Source organism: Pholcus phalangioides, unplaced genomic scaffold, assembly GCF_987345545.1.
Source record: "Pholcus phalangioides strain wild (caught in Gottingen) unplaced genomic scaffold, Ppha-v1.0 ptg000039l_1, whole genome shotgun sequence".
In the NCBI taxonomy this organism is placed as follows: Eukaryota; Metazoa; Arthropoda; class Arachnida; order Araneae; family Pholcidae; genus Pholcus; species Pholcus phalangioides.
The window spans coordinates 24758531-24778897 of NW_028301625.1; the positions used below are offsets into that span (position 1 = coordinate 24758531).

At 33.6% G+C, this 20367-nt stretch overlaps 1 protein-coding gene across 1 annotated transcript; it reads left to right on the forward strand.

The window, feature by feature from the left end:
• Positions 1–1471: 1471 nt before the first annotated feature.
• LOC149065744 (fas apoptotic inhibitory molecule 1) lies at positions 1472–20125 on the forward strand. The gene is made up of 5 exons (XM_089253723.1): positions 1472–1737; positions 3784–3921; positions 12035–12257; positions 12901–12950; positions 18982–20125. The coding sequence occupies exons 2-5, from the start codon at positions 3811–3813 to the stop codon at positions 19129–19131; spliced, it is 534 nt and encodes a 177-aa protein (XP_089109849.1). The 5' UTR covers positions 1472–1737; positions 3784–3810; the 3' UTR covers positions 19132–20125.
• Positions 20126–20367: the final 242 nt, after the last annotated feature.

A 20367-nucleotide genomic window follows, 5' to 3' on the forward strand; every position in this document is an offset into this window, starting at 1 on the left:
CCTCTTTCAAAAGTGTTTCTCATTTACTGCTCCTAAACTTATGAATTCATTTCAGTCAAAAAAATCAACTACTAATAATACTAACCACATATATGAAATTTACAAATATGCAAAAAAGCATTCAAAATTATGATGAAAATGTTCTGAAACTGTTCATAAAAAAAGCTAGATAAATATAAAATAAACAATTTTATTTTTACATATTACTGCTTAAAACTATATATTTTTATGTGTATTAATGTTGTACCCAGAACATACTCACATCATTTTGTTTAAATTTCACTAAATATGCATTGTCATTTTACATTGAACTGTTGTACATCATGTCTTAAATTTCTTATATGTTTTTCTATAATTATACTACGTACTTGGCGGCTCACAATGGCGGCGAAAAAATGTAATACAATGTCTTTTTGGCTTCCTGGAAGGATTTAGTGTCCCTTGGGGGCCACATTATAGTGTATATTCGTTATATGTGTGTCTTTTTTTTCTTTTGTATTCTTTTTCGTGTGTTATTGTCCAGTATTTGTGTAATGTGTATGTGTGTGTATTTGTTTACAATTAAAAAAAATGAATCAATAAAAAAATAAATAAAAAGTTGAAATCAATGTTATTGCGTGGATATCCACTTCAAAAGTAGGTTCTGCTAATTACTTTATACTTAGTTTTCTGGGCTTCGTATCTCTAAGCAAACTCAATATTTCGAAAATCAAAAATTCAATTCAATTTTTAAAATTATTGATGTGGTGAAAAACCCCACTAAATTTCCGCATTTCTACGCTAAAATCGGCAATTTTAATATTGATCTCTATGGGGATCATCCAGTGTTTGTCCCTCAGAGTGATGCTGATGATAATTATGACGTCTATTCGAAAAGCCTCATTGTCAATGAGGCTTTTCGAATAGAATTTCCATTTATCTCAATGACTCATTGAGATAAATGGACGAGCAAATAGATAACTTGAACTTAAAAAAAATCAAAATATATTTAGCATCCTTCAATGAAAAAAAATGTATTTCATTTCGCATTTCTATTTATGTTTGTTATTCCAATCTTTCACGAGCTGCAGAGGAAGCCGCCATGTTGGTTGCCTTGGATACGGTTTGTATGTCCCTCAAAGAAAGAAGGAAATATCACGTGATCCAAAAAGCCCCATAGGTTTGAAACACTTCCAACGCCCTGGGAACACAGAAAATGGAAAGCTGGAACATAAAAACTGATTTGATCCAGTTTCCGAAAGAAATAAAACACAATAACCATATATATTGCCTTTGCGTGCGTTCTCTGTTCCATACATTGCTTTTTTTCCGAAAAATAAATTAATATTTCATTGTTTCAGATGTATTTTTTGTTTCATGGAGAGTCAAAGGATTTAGCATGTGAATCAATCAAAATAGATTTCTTGTTTTGCTGATGGCTCATTGATGAGTTAGTTAAAGCTACACTGATTGGTTCAAATTTCTAGAGGGCGCTTATAAGTTGATTTTTCTTATTCCGATTCCGTCATCCCCCAAAGTTGACGTTTCAGCTACTTTTTTGGTATGAATTACGATGTTACCATAGCAACCGGAGAACCAATTGGCGTTTGATATTATTGCGGTACAATAACAAACGTTAGTAAAAATATTGGATTGCATTGAAATATAAAATTCTCCACAATAGAGTCTGAGACAGAGAATAATATGAATCTTGGAATGCAATGTTATACTTTCTCACTTGAAACATAAATTCTGATTGTGAGTATTATTATACTTTCAGTTTGTTTCCATATCTGTAATACATCTATCTAAGAATCTCAATTAGAACTCAGTGAAGTGAGACGAATGGAAATGATTGATCGAAAAATAATGTCTCATGACCAATTAACTTTCATAGAAAAAAATGTGCATGATCACACACACACACCAGTGCTGTTCCTTTTAAATTATTAGATAAATAGTATTGATGCATGCATAAAAAAATTGCATATCAGTAAGAGATTTGATGTGTTTATCGAAAGTTTGAATGGTCAAGTTAAATAAAAAACTTGATTATATGTACCAGAGGCAAGTTTGAAAATTGATCACAATAGTGTGTTTACTTAGCATTTGCCCATGGACCCCATCTTAGTCTATCACAGAGAGAGCTAAGAGCGCTTTGCTCTTGCTTGCCAGAGAAGTGTATGTTTTATGACAAATGTGATAAATCTGGTTATGCATAATCACGGACCATTTTGGTAAGTTTGTTAAATTTCCCTAAATTTATCACTTTTACCAGCGATTATGTAAATACCCAAGCGTCATTAGTAAATTTGATAAATGCTAAACAAATTACCACTTTTACTGGTGGTTATGTGTAATATCCAAGCATTGTTGGTAGATATGATAAATCATACTAAATTCATTACATTTGCTGGTTATGCATAATTGCCATTTCATATTGGTAAATATGATAAATCGGTCCCATTGCCATGATAAGATTTGTTATTTAGATGACGATACATGTGAGGCAGAGTCTGAACCAGATTTAATGAATTTTCCCAAAAAGCTCCGTAATAACTCCTGTAATTAAGTCTTATTTGATAGATTCTGAAATTGGACCTTGATATAACAAACTCCTGTTTAACAAATTTTCTGATTGTAACGAGATATAATGCAACTCTCATTTGACAAATTTTATTACTAATAAATAATCACTGGTAAAAGCCATTAATTTCATGTATTTATCAAATTAACCACTGGGTGCACTTGGGTATTATGTATAATCACCAGTAAAAGTGATAATTTTTTTTAATATTTACAAAATTTACCAATGACACTTGGTTATTTTATATATAATCACTAATAAAATTGATAACTTTACAAACCTACTGAGATTATTATGCATAATAACTAATTTATCACATTTACTGTAACATTTACATTTCACAATTTTGAGTAATTTATTTTACATTTTTTTTTCTGAACACACACATCTCACAAACCCCTTTAAATCCTCTTGTGTACCCATGAAGATTCATAGATAGCTTTCTGAAAACTCTTAGATTACAGCATTTCTGATCTAGTAATGATGGATTATAGTTATTACATCTCTCGCTAGAAAATCTTAAATACTATTAACAGTTCAAGAGAATCTATCATTCAAAACAAAAGAGGTATAAACAGTATATAGGAGGTGTGAGGAATATAGAGTGATCATTTTGTCAACCCCATATGTGCATATAAGAGGGCTGCTGATATAACCTCTCCGCACCTGAGCCAAAACTGACAATTAAAACTTTTTTTTCATTGATTTGTGTTTATTGTATGTCAAAATACCCTTTGAAAAAATTAATTAATTTGGGTTCATATAGCCTACTTACTAGGGCATTTGAGGCCTCAAGTCGTAACTTTAAAAAATAATCATTAAAGACCATTTAAAACCGTTAAAAATGAGGTACACACACCCAAATCGAAGATGTTCAAGGATTTTGACAAGGAGCAGAATTGTGATAGTCTGACTACTTAGAATGAGTATCTTGAAAACTGTGAAGCTTGTCAAAAGTTGTGAGGTGCAGTTATTAATATCTTTAAAGAATAGACTGAGATCATCAGTAGATGCTAAGGCATTGACTCTAGAATCTTCCTAGCTTGGTAAAGCAAAATAGACAGCTATCTGTTGCTTAGTTCTCAACTGAAAGTGATGGGGGGTCAAATAAGTATTTCATCATGCTTTGTTGGATATGACTGTGCAGCAGATGATCGTTACAGATGTGAGTGAAAATATTTTCATGACATGATAATAAAGTGATTTTTTTTTTTCAGTATACTAACAATTGTGCTTCCTTGAACATGTCAAACATTGTTGCTGTCTGGGATGTGCCATTAAGTGGGAAAGTTCATCAGATTGAATTTGAGCATGGAACTACTTCAGGAAAGAGGATAATCAAAGTAGATGGAAAAGTATGTGTTATTTTTTTATTGAAAGAATCTAAGTGAATGTGATTTCCAAACGTTGTTGCCTTGATCGGACATGTTTTTTGAGTAGTCCAATGTTTTCCAGATTTTATATATGATAAAATACATTTTTTAAATAACTTTAAATAGTTTTGAAACAAATTTATACAGTTTTCAAAATCGAAATGTACTAGATGCCCACAAAGGAAATTATCTCATTAGATCATAAATATATATAAAAATAGTATGTGTGAAATCAATATGAAGAGAAAAATATAACAGTGTCTGTCCATATATATTTGAAAGCATCGTCTTACAGTCTTACTTGGAAAAATAAATTAATACGTCTCCAGAGTGTGTGAAGTGGCGAGAGCCATCGAAGATAAGTAAATATGGTACAAAGATGTCACACAGATACAGTGGAGTCATTTTTGATACAGCTGAGGTTTTTGAGTGTTCCGGTACATGTGAGAATTTATTTTGTCAAAAGTGTGTTGATGTTTCTGAGACAATCTTTAGGAAAATGCCCAAGGAAAAGAAAATAGGATGGAAGACTGCAGTTTAACACGGATCCATGACACCGATTATTTAAGTAAAATGTTTAGAGAATTTAAGGACGAGATCAGGATAATGTTAAATCAGCATCTAGAGCACAGGGCTTGCAAATGAAATTGTCGATCTAAAAAATCACTAGATTTCAGCAATGGTTCTATCGAGGAACTTCAGAAGCGAACGAAATCCCAACAAGACATAATCAAAGAACTAAAAAATCAAAATCACCTCCCCAAACACAGTCAACGTGTACAAAAAGCAAAGATCAAAACATTGGAGATGCAGATTGATGATTTACAGCTCCAATCTAGAGAGACAGACATCAAGATCAGAGATCTGCTGGAAGAGAAAACGAGGATATAAACCTGTTGGTAACAAAAATTAGCCTGGAATTGGGAACATATGAAAATGACATTATCAAGATGCACAGAGTCTGTACAAGTGACAGAAGTAAAATCAGACCTGTCATTGTGAGATTTAAGGATATTTCTATCCGTGACAAATGGCTATCAAAGATCAAACACAGCATAAAGGAATCGATACAAGTGAAGTAAGTGAGACATTTCCGGAATCTAAAATATTCATAAATGAACATTTGATTTCAAATGTAAAACATCTATATTGTCTTGTTAGACAGTTCAGATCACAAAATAATTATATGTACTCATGGGTAAAGGACAGTAAGGTGTTTCTGCAGCAGAATGATGGAAGGAAAGTCTGTAGAATAAAATTGTCAACTGATTTAGACAAACTGCCTACATGAAAAAATTTTTCATAACAAAATCGAAGAAAATATGAGTGCTTCAGAGGCTCCTTACTTGGTAAACTGGTCTGACTTAAATAATTATAAAATATAACAATTTAAAAATATTACATTTATATATCCAAAGTATGAGTAGTAACTTTGATCAGCTCGCTATTTATTTAAAACTGAATTTTTCATTTGATTTTGTTGTCCAAAATTTGGATCAAGGAAAACAAAGTCAATATTTATAATATTGACTTTGAAGGTTACTATATTTTTCACGCATTTTCCAAAACATGGAAACAGCCGAAATTCTAAATATTAACTGCAAACAGCTAGATCTAGGCAGGCTCAGTCCTAGAAATTCTGCCACCTGAGGTGAATACTATTTTGCCTCCCTTAAGATACGACTATCTGAAAAGAGTTTTCTTTCTTCACCTCTATTACCTTGATACAGTGGTTCCTGAAGTGTTTGTCACGATCCCGAGGGGTGTGACGTTGATGATTTAAGATGTGAGAATTTCCTAAATAAAAACGTCCTTATGAGAGTAAATATATCACTTCAATAACCCTTCTTTGTAGTGGTGAGGGTGGTTCCATAGTGGGCGCACCTATTTAAATTTTTTCCTATAGGTTTTAGAAAAATGCCTGCCTTTCAAAGTATTAATTGAGCATTAAAATAAGGCATTAAAATCCAGCATAAAATTTACTAAAAATAATTTGAAGAAAAATCGTATTCGATCAAGTATCACAAATGTGGTTTTGCACCACTTTTATGAGAAAACATGAAAATTAATGAATTGATATATTTATTGAAAATCCAAGAATTGCTCTCCTCATTTCCCAGTTTTTAAAATCATGATTCTCCACGTTATGTTGCTTATATGCTGTTATGTTGTGTAGTATAAAGATAAATTTTTCCCACCTTTTTATTTATACTTTATTGCAAAATTTTCTAGCAAAGTGACATCCTTGAGTTCATATGTTTGTAACCAGAATGTATGGCATAGTATGCAGAAGAGAACATGAGGGGAGCGTGCCCTCTCCAAGACAATAAAAAATTAAAAATATTTTAGTAGAAAATTAAAGTATCAAAAGAAAATACCTCTATACTATATATTATCTTTATCCATTTCTGTTAATTTGAAATGCTTTTTGAGGGTTAGTAGCTCAAAATTTCTCTGGGAGAGATTCTTTGTGCTGTTCAAACCCAATGTGCTCCTCTAAAGGTCTATCTGTACGCCAATGCTCATGACCAGGGTGCAGGCTATTGTAATGTGGTAGACCTCGTGGGCCCACAAGGACTGGGCTGACAGGGCTCTAGCTCTGCATAACGCCCGAGTGGCACAGTGGTAAGATGCTCGTCTTCCACTATGAAGGTTGCCATCAAGGTTCATGAATTCAAATCCAGCCAAAAGAACATCAGAAGCAAGTTCTTTACCATCCGAGCCTGTAATGACCACCGATAGATGGTGCCTTCATTTCCCACCCAACTCCACTGGTTGGAAATTTCCATATGGCGATATATTCACCGGAGTTGGTGTGTGGTAAAGTAGTAGTAGGGCCCTGGGCCCGTGGACAATTCTCATAATTTTTTACTTTTTCACACTATAAATTAACTATAAAAAAGCCTGTGGAAAGTGTGACCCGCAACAGATCCCAGCCTAGAGGCCCTGCTCCAGGTTGTGAGGGCCATGGTACGCCTTCTCGTGGTGCTACCTGGTAATGCAAATTCTACCACAAGACATTATACCGCTTGATCATTGTTTGATGCAGCATAACCTTGATGGTCCTTGCACCAATAAGAAACAAACTCCAATCCAATCTGAAGGTGCATATGCACCATAGAATGAGTGATAGCACATATCGCAGCAAATCTGACTGAAAAATATGTTTTAGATGTCCAAAAACACACACACCCCTCTACTGCCTTTGCTATTGTGATTCGACCACATGTTCTATGGCCAAAAGTGCTTGTTTAGATGTCTTATATAACCTCTTAAAGTTTGTCCCATGAATTTAGAATCATCCTGTATTACATGTGAGAAACATCAATGAACTAGAACCCTAGTTAAATTATCAAGTTTGCCTCAAAATTTTAACAGTTTTTATTTGTGTGCGATAAACCAACATTAGTAAAACTTGCAAAGTGTAGCCGCCCTTGGCTTTCATATTGTTTGCTATTTTAATCACAGAAAGCCTAGAATGGCTGCACTTTGTGAGTTTTACTAATATTCTTTTACTACGCACAAATAACAACTGTTAAAATTTTGAGGCAAACTTGATAATTTAGCTAATATTTTTGCTTATAAAATTATTTACTAATATCATATTATATTGTTTTTTCATGCGGAACATTAATAAACATCCAGTCGCTGATTTTAATCAAAGAATTGTAACACTTTTATTTGATAGGTGGTAGAAGGGGTTCTATTCATTGATGTCTTTCTCACATTTAATATAATACTGTACTCTATAATTGTTTTAAATATTTTCTAGAAGGCATATTTTTGCTGATGAAATTCTATTTTTACCCGTTTATTGGTTATGGACAAAAATAACTAAGAAAAACACAATTTTTTCATGGTGAATAAGTTTACAAAATATGAATGTTTAGAAACTGAGAATGCTTCTGTGTGCAGTTTTTTTTTTTTTTTTTTTTGCATAGAAAAACATTCCCTATATTGTATAAGGCAGCATGTTATTTTATTATTCCATACAGATTTCGAAATTCTGTGAGCAAAGAAACGGATCTTTACGGGAATGGGCGGTGATACGGGGGCATGGAGGGGGATTGCCCCCCCCCCAGCATCGAAGGTGGAGTCGACTGATCTAATGCATATATGTATATGTGAATTGACATCATCATCTTGCCCCCCCCCCCCCAGCAATAATGACCATGCCCCCAGACTTCCAAGTCTATCTCCGCCTATGTTTGCAGGTGAAATAAAAAACAATGTGCTAGGGGCACATTGCCTTTTATGTACATTTCATGTAACAATGATGTTTTTCCTGTTTACTGGGAGTATTTCCCCGCCCCCTCCATCCTGGAGCTTGCTTCCCCCCCCCCCAAGACTGAGATTTTTGGTGGGCCTCTTCTATAGTGAATTTATAGTGTAAAAAAAAGCAATGAGGTTTGTCTCAGGTCCCTTGCTAGAGCCCTGCCAGCCTTACCCTTGTAGGGGTCATAGTGCTCACTTAAATCATTGAAGATAGATGCTTTAATTTAGTACTCAGGAGTTATTCACTGTCAACTCAGATGAACACTCTATGATTGAATGATTAGCATCATGATTATTTCAGTTAAAGCCATATGTCAGAGCTCTTGTGAGGGTGCTTTCTTCTCATGGTGGTTATAATCAAAGTTCTCAATTTGTGAATGTGCCTCTTAATAGACTGACAGGTCATAGGTTCCAACCTCGTGAATCCCAACCACGAGTTCAACCGGGCACGGCACAGAGACCCATGAGTATGTATTGGACATGTATGCGAGACTCCTTCAAGTGCTAGGCCCTGTGTGGTCGCATGTGTCGCACACACCCCTGAAGGCAACTTTGGTCAACTTAATCGAATACTAAATTGTATGTAAAACAAATAGCCGTGGTTGTTTCCAGTGCATTTATGGTGTGAAAAAATCAGAATATGGACCAAAGAGCCTTGTCTGCTCCTATCCCACTTGTGTGACCCAAGACGTCAACTGATGACCTTTTGGGATAGTCATTGGTCAGCTGTACATATGCAACGCAGGGTGACATGCTATATGAAGCATATAGAGAAGCAAAATTTTAATTTTCCTATGCTTTTCTTAAAAAAATTCCCATGACCTAGCGATGCTAAAACCCTGCGAACCGTTTTTATTTTGGTTATTTTTCTGGTTTTTATGAATTTTTAAAGTTTCTACGGACTTTTTGCCCACCCTGTATAATAAGCAACTATAAGATAGTAAGAAAAAGAATTCCCCACAGATCAATTTTGGGACAACTGGTATTTTTAGTATATATAAATGATATTCATTCTTTGCAACTGCTTGGGAAATTAGTCTCATTTGCCGATGATGTTGCATTGAACATATCAGCTTCAAACAATTCAGTATTAAAGCAATATACAAAAGAAGTCATGAAATAATTTCAATATTAGCTCTATAAAAAAAACTCCAGTTAAACATCACGAAAACAAAATCCATAAAATTCCAGCTTTGAAGAAATGACGTTGACAATTCATTTCAGATAAGAGATCACTCTACAAATTTTATGGATGAGCTCTGCGATTGCCTCAAATAGAAAAGACTGAAACCTTCAAGTATTTAGAAATAAAATTCAGTAGAGATTCGAAATGAAAAATTTTATAGAGAGAGAGAAATTATTAACACACACACACACAATGGAATAAAATACTTTAATATTAGAATGTATAATGTCCAAAATATTGTATCAGAAAATTTTTTAATAACTATTTACAATGCATGGATCCTATCCACTGTTTATTATGGAATTTGTGTATGGGGAGGAGATTATGACTGCAATATCCAATTACTAAATAAAACAATAACAAAAAGTTGCATGATTATATTTAAATACTCATCATCCATTAAATATTCTAGTAAATGACTACAGATTCAATGTCAGTAAAACTTACGTTTATAGATTATTACTCTTTCTATTCAGAAATACAGATTGGTTTAAAATAAGCGAAATTCAAAGAAGTATCAGACATAACAGAACCCAATTTAAAATCATTCTTCTTGTAAGACTATAATAAAAAAGCAATTCATCTATTTAGGATAAGACTAAAAATTTACAATACCTTAGATTCATACATAAAAGATGAAAAATGCTTAAAAAAATATAAAACTCTGATTAAAACATATGGGGAAAATATGAATATCATTACTAGTATGTAAAGTTTTAAGAGATAACCAATAAACACATGCTTAAAAAACCGTGGAAGCAAATCAATTTATATGTGTTTTTGAATGAAAAAACATAGAATTGGCATTATCATCACTGTGCCCTCCAAGCCAGGGCCATAACTAGGTTGGGGCAACCTGGGCCTGAGCTGAACGGGACCCCCAAGAAAATGTCTGCCCTGGGGCCCCAAAAAGGCATGCTACAGCCCTGCTCCAAGCTTCCAAGCTTTACATCATCATCTCCACCCCCCCCCCCCCCACCATTGTTTCATATTTCTGTCTATGCCAACACTTATGAAAATGTTTGGTTCCAAACACCTGAAAATAAATTAACTAGGTTGTAAGTCTGAACTGAACTGTGATATGAAGTACAGTATAACCAGCCCACAGGTCAATAAGATGATTTTTGTTACTCAGTAGTGCTCTACTCTGTGTCTGTCTAAAGTATTGTGGAAATGATATTCACAGATAACCAACAGTTCTTATATATTAAATAAGATATTCATTAAAACAAATCTTGAAATGGTTTCATGAAAATCATCTAGCAATTTAAAATAATGCATTCTCAGACCTTGATACCTCTCGATGAGCTGCCATTCAGAATCGGCAATAAAGTGTAAGTCCCAATTAATTAGCCCTCATGTGTAGAAAATAACCATGGTGCAACAAAAATTATCAATGACCCAGGCATTGATAGAGAATCAGTGCTAATCAACATGAGTGCTGATGCAGAGAGTGCGGGCTGTCATTAAAACAAAATTTAGCAGCATACTCATCAAAGACTTGCTCACTTGAATTGAATTTGAAACTAAATTGAAGTATACTATATTAGAGTTCAAACTAGGCACCCTCTAGAGCCTTCATACTTCATTTGAATATACAATGCCCCAGAAAACCTGCTAGTAGAAATAATCAGCACTTTAGTATGACAAGCGCAAGAAACTTTGAACTAACTACCATATACTGAAGTGTGTAATATGAGTAGCTGAATCAGTGTAGTAAACTGACTTCAGTATTAGTGTCAAAAAATGCATGCAGAGTGTATATCAACATGGTGTTTTCCCAGAAACACTATTGCCAAAGTTTATTTTTCAAACAACAAATCATAAGTGTGAAGATTGTTCTGTGAGAAGTTTGTTGATCCAGGCTTGCTACACTACTCAATAATCAACTAAATTATCTAGTGGTTTTGTGATCATACAATATCCCAAAAGAAAGGCAAATGAATAAAAAGCTATTGTTACGCCCAAGGCTCAAACTAGAGGGAGGGCTAAGGGGATAGCTGCCCCTGGTAGCAAATTTCAGGTGGAAAACAGTTAAAAATCAACAAATTTTATAGCGATGGGTGGCAAAATCATGTTTGCCCTTCCCCGGAAAAGTCCTGGTTACAGCCCTGGTTACACTTACGAAGACAGAAGAGGTGAAGCACACAATTGAAGCAAATCAAAGGTTGTGTGTTCATCGTAATAAATGAATTTTTGGAATTTATTTGTATATTCTTTTTCATTTCACTAGCATTTTTTAGACACCCTGTACATTTTTTGACAAAAAATATTTATTTGGTGATCACTACCACTCCTAGAAGTTTTTACCATGAGTTCAGAATTACCCTATTCTATGTTTCTAGTCTAACAAAACTAGCCTAAAAATTGTGCAAAGCCTCTAGTGCTCCACATTTCATTTTGTTTATCTTTGCCATAACTAGTACATAGAATACAAATTGTAATATGAATTCAGACATATAAATTTGAAAATTGAATTTACACATTGATTTTTTTTCCAATAAATCAGGTTTTCAGATCTATCAAGTATTTAAAAAACATGATTTTATGCCACAAGTTATGGGTTTTTTTTGCCTGCTTTTATGCATTGCATTTAATTCTGAAAATTATAACTTGAAATTATTTTCTTTTCAGGAAATTTTGAGACGAGAGTGGATGTTCAAATTGGTTGGGCATGAGAATTTTAAAATAAACAATGCAAATTGTGCTATTGTTATATCACCTGCAAAAGCATTATCATTTGAATATTCCTTGGTGGTAAATGGCAAGCATTTCAAGAAATTCAAAGAGAATCAATCCAAAATTCTAAAGACATGGACTTTAGACATCTGCAATGAGCCTACTAGAGTTGTGCTAGGTATTAGTTTGAAACACTATCACTATCTTTAAATCAATTTTTTATATTTTGCTTCATATTAATAGGGTACACATGATTTGATCACAGAGTGTTTTTTTTATTTATATTACTCTTAATCTATGAAGAAGGTGAAGTTAAAATTGATTGACTGTGTATTAGCAGGCCTAAATAAGCTACTATCTTCAAGTTCTTAATTTGGAATTTGTTGTTTGAAAAATAAATAAATAAATAAGTACTGGGTAGGGGATGTCCCTGCATAGTATTTAGAAATAGGAGTCATGGGGGAGCTGAGGTTTGGAATATATAGGTTGTTCAGGTACTTTGCACCTCTGCTGTTAAAATAAATCTGTCACTTGAGGAAAAATGTGACAGCGGGAAGTATTCCAAATTAGTATCTATCTACCATCTGACTGTCTGCATACACAGCAGTGTTAGGCAGTGAAAGAGTAAGTGTGTTAGGTTGCCATGACTTTTCTCCATACATACTGGAAAGTGAAAAGCCCTCTCAGCCCTGTGCACCATTTAACCACTGTTGACACAACTTTCTTTCCAAACCTTGAATACATATATGCATTGATGCTGAAATTACCTTGGGAAAAAGATCAAGCTTTTTGAGTTATTGCTTTGTTTGTTATTTTTCCAGAGAAAGATACTCTTGATGTTTGGGTCAATGGAGAAAAAGTTGAAACTGCGGTAAGGTTTTGTTTTAATTTTGTATTATTTTTGTCACAAATTTTCAGGTTGTGCAGTTGACCTGCAGTTTATGAACTTAGTTTCTTGGAGTCTGTTCATAAATTAAAATAATTTTTCTAATCAATATAAAATAGATTAATTTGTTCCTGGGACTCTGAAGACTTCTTTAACCTTTTCCCTACTATATCCGGCCCATCATGCTGACTACCAGATCCAGCCGAAGGGGGGGGGGTGATAGGCATATCAAACTCTTTTATTCCATGAGCGGGACAGTGACGAAAGGTTGACGGCTGCTGTGCAGAGTTCTGGTCGGAAAAAGAGGATTATTTTACTACTACAGTTACTTATGAAAGAATGACTATTGACAATGACAATACCTCAGATAAGCTTTGAGAAAAACGTGTGGTTGCCATTTTTTTAAATTTCACCAATGTTCAGATTTTCATTGAAAGTTTATTTCGTTTTCTTTGAAACTAGTAAAAGCTCTGTCAGCTAGCTATGCGTTTGATTAATGATCGAAGAATTTATTTTGTAGTACAATAGAAAAAAAAGAACATTAATTTTAATACATCAGAAAATCTTAATTTTTTTTGTAATTATTAATTATGTGGTGCTGCAAAAATGAGCAAGAGAAGAAAGAGTTGAAAAGAAATTCATCACAATTAAAGCTCCCTTCTGCTCTAAATATCCAAAATTTGTTTATCACATATACATTCACAATAATAAAACAGCTAAGATAAAAAGGTCATAAAAAGAAACACCACTCTTCCATCGTAACTAGATTTATCCTCAGTCCTCAAACGAATATAAAATCGATTATGTATTACTTTCAGTGAAATTAGAAATCTTCTAAATGGATGCCACTCCAATAACTTGATAACTGAGCACAACCTTATTTTGAGAAATCTGAATCTAATCATCGGATTTAAAATCTTCATGAACTCTCATATAAATACGAAGCATACATTTTTTTTCGATATAAATTTAAATAAAATTTTATTTACTGAAATTGCTGGGAAAAAGGGGGGAGGTAACATCTTCTTTGGGGTCAAAGTTTCAGGGGTTTTTTTGTTTCATTGACACACGTAGCATCAAAAAAACAAATTTCGATGCATTGTCGTCTTGTTGATTATGTTTCATATTTTAGTTCCTAGCGCCCTAGAATGGACCACAAAATTTTATTCTCTGACATTTTTTTATGAAACACTCAATGAATGTCTAAATTCAAATGTACTGTACTCAAACTCATTAGATTCTGAAGGAATCAATGTCGAAAAAAACAACTAAATATTATTGTATTTGCGGATCACTGTCGTTATTGTCAATTAACTTACGTACAATTTCAAATAATTTCTAGAACTAAGATTACAGAAGTTCAATCTTTCCATATTTTTTCTAGCTGTTTGTGTTTTTCTAGCAAAACATACGCACACCAAGAAAATAAGAAGTTTCCGTCAAAAAAGTAATTGAATATTGGTAAAACTGAAAAAAATATATATTTTTATGGATTTAGTGTGAATTCTATCTTCCACACCCAACTGCAGTGGTTCTCAAACTTTTGTCACTCGTGACCATGGCCCCCACATCCTGGAGCAGGGTGTCTAGGATCTATTGCAGGCCCACAGCACAGACTTTCACGGGCCCTTTTATGATGAATTTATGCGTGAAAAAAACTAAAAATGTAAGAATCATCCTGGACCCCAAGGCTGGTGCCCTGTCAGCTCTACCCTTGTTGGGGTCATGCTCGTGGCTCCCTTGCCCTGTTCATAGTTCATCTGTGGCTCTCAAAATAGTTTAGTATAGATCTTGTACATCCATAAAAGAACCACTTCAAAGCATAAATAGGCACACACACACATCAATATTTCCAGCTCATCATGATGCCTCTCACAAAAGGTTGGCAACACCCTTACTAGCCACAACACACATTTTGAGAAAAACTGCCCTGCCAGCTTAAAATTAGTGATAAGAAAACTAGAAGAGATTTTGATAAACACCACTCCTTATCTCCAACATTTTCAGCCTGATCCACTTAACAGAGAGGTTGAGATGCTTGAAGAATTCACTATCACAAAGTGGACAATAGATGTATGAGAAGATAAGTAAGGGCTTTTATACAGGCGAGTTCCAAGAAAAATTGGCCTCGCCTATACTATCTCAATACATATATGCTTATAATATTAGCAGAATTTGGGTTGTGGCTCTGACATTGGTTTGTTTTGGTGTTTGTTACCCTGTTGCTTTGTGGCATGTTTAAACATCTCTTTTCATTTTTAGCTCTCATTCTGTTTGTATCAAAACGAGCAGGGCTGGATTAAGGAAAATATTCGCCCCTGGGCAGGACTCAGCAAAAGAAAGACTTCTTGGAAATAGAAAGACTTATGGTGAAGAGATTTGGCTTCAACGTGATTTGAATGATTTCCTGCTGTGATTAGAATTTTTCTTGGGAGGTCCTTTACTTGTCTGAAAACATGGCATTTAAAATTCTTTTTAAAAAAAAACAGAATTTTTTTTATTGATTCATAGATTGGGGGGTGTAAAACTATATCTCTGTAGGTACGTACACGTGGCTCTTTAGTAAGACTTAGAAAAAATAATACAGTGTAGTTTACTTGCAAAAAAAAAACAACTTTTTGATTCGTGAATATGTTTTGAGTTATTGTGAAGGATAGGTTTGGGGCTCCTTGGACTGAAAAGTTAGCCGACCCCTGTTCTAGATAATCTGAAGATCTTTATAAGTACTTTGTTGGGAAATGGAAAGGTGTTGAATTAGAGAAAATCTCCCTTTATTTTTGTGTATTTCCCAGGGCACCTTTTTTTTTTACCACCAATGTGTCTGGTATTGAGTTCCATTGTGTGATAAATAGGGATAAAATATTTGTGGGATGTTTTATAGTCTAAACTCAGTCTTCTACTAACGGACATGCTACTAGAATAGATAATGTCCACATAATTCTATAATGTGATTAGTTTAGGGATTATTTTTAAGCTTTACATTTCTCTCGTTTTCATCATCTTGTCTTGTATTCTGTTTAAAACAGGAGTAGGCCGTAGAATATTTCGTCACTCAGATTTGTAAAACTTTATTAAGTTTAATCTGATTTCTGCTGTCACAAAATACCAAGACATGATCGAGGGACATTAGTTGATGAGGACATTTGGCGAAGTTGGTGATGGTAAATAGCATAAGTAGCCAAAACTTTGCATCACAGGAAATTTACTGTGTGAAGACAAACGAATCTTCTTTCCATACTCTGTCACTTTGGTCAGAGAAGAAGGCGGTGAAATACTTTGCTTTCTACCAGTAACCCAGTCATTGTCTAGAAAGGTTCTGCAATGTGCAGTAGAAGAATAGGAGAAATAAATATGGGGGTCAAGAAATTTGTCTCAAAGAAGCTCTCCGAAATTCTAGGGTCCATAGATTTTCACCCCTCTGGTAGGTAAAGAGTTAATAAACTTTTATAACAGTGCTTTTCCATGGCCCCCAGAAGGATGAAGCTATAATTTCTTATCAGGGCAGAGCCAGGGCTGATTTCGTTGAAATCATCCAAAGCTATAGCAAGAAGGGCAGACTAGAGTGTCCAGTCCCGTTCCTTCCAAAATTTTAGAAAATTGTTGGTTTTATGGGATGGCATGGTTAAGTGCATTGTTCCCCCCCCCCCCTCAAACATCAGTTGCCCCTCTCCCTCTGAAAGAAATTTTTTGGCTAATGCCCTGATATCTATAATGTCAGTGTCAAAGCGCTTGAGATTTATGCCTGCAAAGTAATTCCTCTCAAACTGAATTCATTATTCTGTAAGTCACTTACTGCTAGGCTTTATCAATAAGAACTATGAGCAAGGTTGTATATTAAATAATGTTCCAGAAGTCAGTGAGTGTTAATTCTGTGTCAGATTAAAATCTTAATTATTGCAAAACATCTCTGAAAAAGGTTTTTTAATGTAAAGTTCTTTGTCTTTTTTCCCAAAGTATGAAATGACCCGCTAATCCACGAGCTGGATAAAAGGAGTAGTATTTGGAGGAAAGAACTTTTAAGAACAAATCGCCATGTAGCCGTAGACTTCTCAATTTCTGCAGTTTTCCTTTGAATTTAGTTTAATTTTTTCTAGTTTGCATGTTCATAAGCCAACAGAAGTTCATAAACCAAATCATTTTTTGTTGCTTGTTACTGCTGCCTGGCAATCTAGTGGTTAGCATGCTAGCCTTTGGCTATGCAGGTCTGGGTTTGAATCCTGGTTTGGGCATAGATGTCTGCCAACACTAACAAATTTCCTGGATAGATCATACGAATCTCATGGGAATACGTGAGGATCACATTATTATTAAACCAAATTGGTCACAAACCAGGGCATTCGTAAATCAAAGGTTGACTGTGCACTTGAATAAAATTACAGAACAAAGAGATAAAATAACTAAATTTATTTTATTCTATATATTTTTTATTTTTGGTACAGGTAAAAAATCAGTCAATATCATTTTTCAAAAACATATATAATAATCAAACTGTAGAATAATTTGGTGGGCAAAAATTAAATAAATTTTTCCAAGCTGTGTCAACTGCAAATCTATAAAGAAAGCCATCTTTTTGAGTGTTATCAAGAATTTTCAGTAGAAAGGGAAAATATGTGGTTTTATCACAAACTAAAATGTATCAAAAATTTTTTAATCTTCAATTAATTGTGTGTTATGAGTCTTATAAAGATGATTGAGATGATTCAGTGTGGTTGAATGGGCAAAAAGATAGACATAATTATAATGTAAACATTCACTGGATAACTCAGGGTATCAGAGACAAATCTATGGTTTTGCCACCTGCATCAGAGATACAAATTTTGCTGCTCTCTGGCTTGTTCTAGTCTAATTTTTTTATCCACCTTATCACCAAATTTGTAGCTCATTTGAACTTGCTGCCATGGGCTATACCACCCCCCAGTAAATATACCTTTGAATATTTAGATGTATTCAACCTTATTCATAATAATTGTTCAATTATGATTTAGCATTATGTTTGCATGCAGTCTTTATCTGGAAATGCTAAAACTGACATTTAAAATAGGTACTGGTAAGTATGTTGAATGTCAAGAGTTTCCAACAGAGCTGGTACTGAATGATACTTTACTATTTTCTAATAAATTAATGTCCTTAAGGGAATGAAATATTACCACTAAACTAAACAAGCACTTCATGAATATTCTTCTTTGAAATTGCTAATGAATTGGTGCATGCTGGAAAGTGTGACATGTATATGTAGAAAGTGAAAGTGGCAAATGCCTGAATTTTTGTGTTTTGTAAGTGTCATGTTTCAGGCTGTCTGCTTGCTCTCTGTGGGAATACTTTTTTGAATGGGAGGCTGGAATGTATTTACACCTCAAAGTTGGAAAACCAATTTCAGACAATCACCATTGTGCCACCTGCAGTAATCGAACCCAGGCCTGGTAATACAGGCCCACCGAAATTTGCACACGACTGCACAGCAGCAATTGAATGACAAACACTGAGAATATTTTTGGTCTGAAAAGTCACTGGACTAGACAGTTCTTAAGTAATTTTCTATTATAAAACTGAATTGCTGATTTGCTTATATAAAACTGAATCGCTGATCTATTAATATAAAACTTAATCATATGCAAACAGCTTAGAGGGAACATTGCTGCCAAATAATTATATGCTTTGTTATCAAAACAACATTTTGTGTCTATCTTTCATTATCAGTATTAATTTTGTACTTGACTCTCTTTCATCTTCTGTAAAGGTTTTCAATTTTTGTACCCTAGTTAATCAGTTTCTTGGATAATTGAGGTTCTCCTGTAATATGATTTCAATCAGTTTAAACAAGTTAAAATTAACAAATATAACATTTACCTTCTTTCAAGCAGTCACTTCTAGTAATAAATTGCTTCTCTGCCTTTTGGCTGAAATCAAAGTGCAGTCAGTTCTAGTACATGGTAGAAAGGTTTGTTGCTCTGTCTCATCATTTATGTAAAAGAAAATTAAATATTATTTAATTTTTCTGTTTTCTTTCTCTTCATAGGGTGAGTTTGTTGATGAAGGAACAGAAACTCATTTCACCATAGGGCCTTTTCAAGCATACATAAAAGCTGTAAGCAGTGGCAATAAAAGGGAAGGAATAATACATTCACTCATAATAGGCGATTCTATTATTCCAGAAAGTATGGAATGAGTTTTCTGAAAATGAAAATCATCACAGGCTTAGAAGGTATATAATAAGATAAATGTAGAATCTGTGCACACAGGTCTTTGTATTGTCTTAAATATGAAAATTTGCATAGCGCAAAAAGATATTCAGAAGTTGTGTGCTATAAAACGCGGCTAAAACATCTTGCACATGTTTGAGAGGCGCAGTAAAAGACCTTTTTCTTAGGAATTAATTTTTCAGTGGCAATTGAATAATGGTTTTTTTTCCCCTTTCACCAGAAATTGAGAGTATTCTGAAAAAAAAATGTGATACAATATAGTGAAACTTCAAACTATTATAGCGACTCAGCATACTATATTATATATAATATAAACTGTAAATATAATATAGTAAACATTGCTATATTGAAACTATAAATTTATAAATATAACATCTTCTTACTCTACCTTCTTGTAACATTTTGGTACAAAAATTCAGCCAATAAATTAATAAATTAAAAACAACATGCTTTTCTTTAATTAATATATATCTATGATAGTGAAATTTTAAATTGAATTTTTTTCATACAGATTTTGTTAAAAGCTGCAATCATATGACTATCTACATTTCTTAGAATTAAACATATCTCGATGTAGAAGCAAATGTGCTTAGATTACTATAAATACACTTGCTAGCTTATGCTGTAACATTAACATCATGACTGCTAGAAAAAGGCAAATTTGTTTGAAACTTGAGTACAAATTTTTCTTCAGACATTAGAGTTTTGAAACTCTCTTCATTCAAATGATGAAAATTTATTTTTTAAAAATAAAGTTTGTGCAATACTCAGAATCTATTGCTCAAATAAAAAACTAGTGCATTTAAAAATGAAAGGAGCGGATATCATTTAATTTTGGTATCAGCTAGATATGCAGCTTAAACTGCTATATAATGTACATTATTTGGAGCAGTGGAACAAAACTTAAATATGTAAAAAATATTTATTGTAAATAAAAATAATAAAAAACTTTTCCATGATATTTGTTGAATTTTTTTTGTTTGGTCTACTTTTCTAGCCTATAGGCCTATTTTGTATTTTAACATTGTCATAAACTTTTACCGTAACCTTTTCACACCTGAGCTGAAACTGGCTATTATAAAAAAAAATGATTGATTTGTGTTTGTTGTATGTCAAAATGCCCTTTAAAAAAATTTGAGTCAACTAATTTAGGTTGATATCTTTACTAAGACCATTTGAGTTAGGTTCACATATGTGTACCT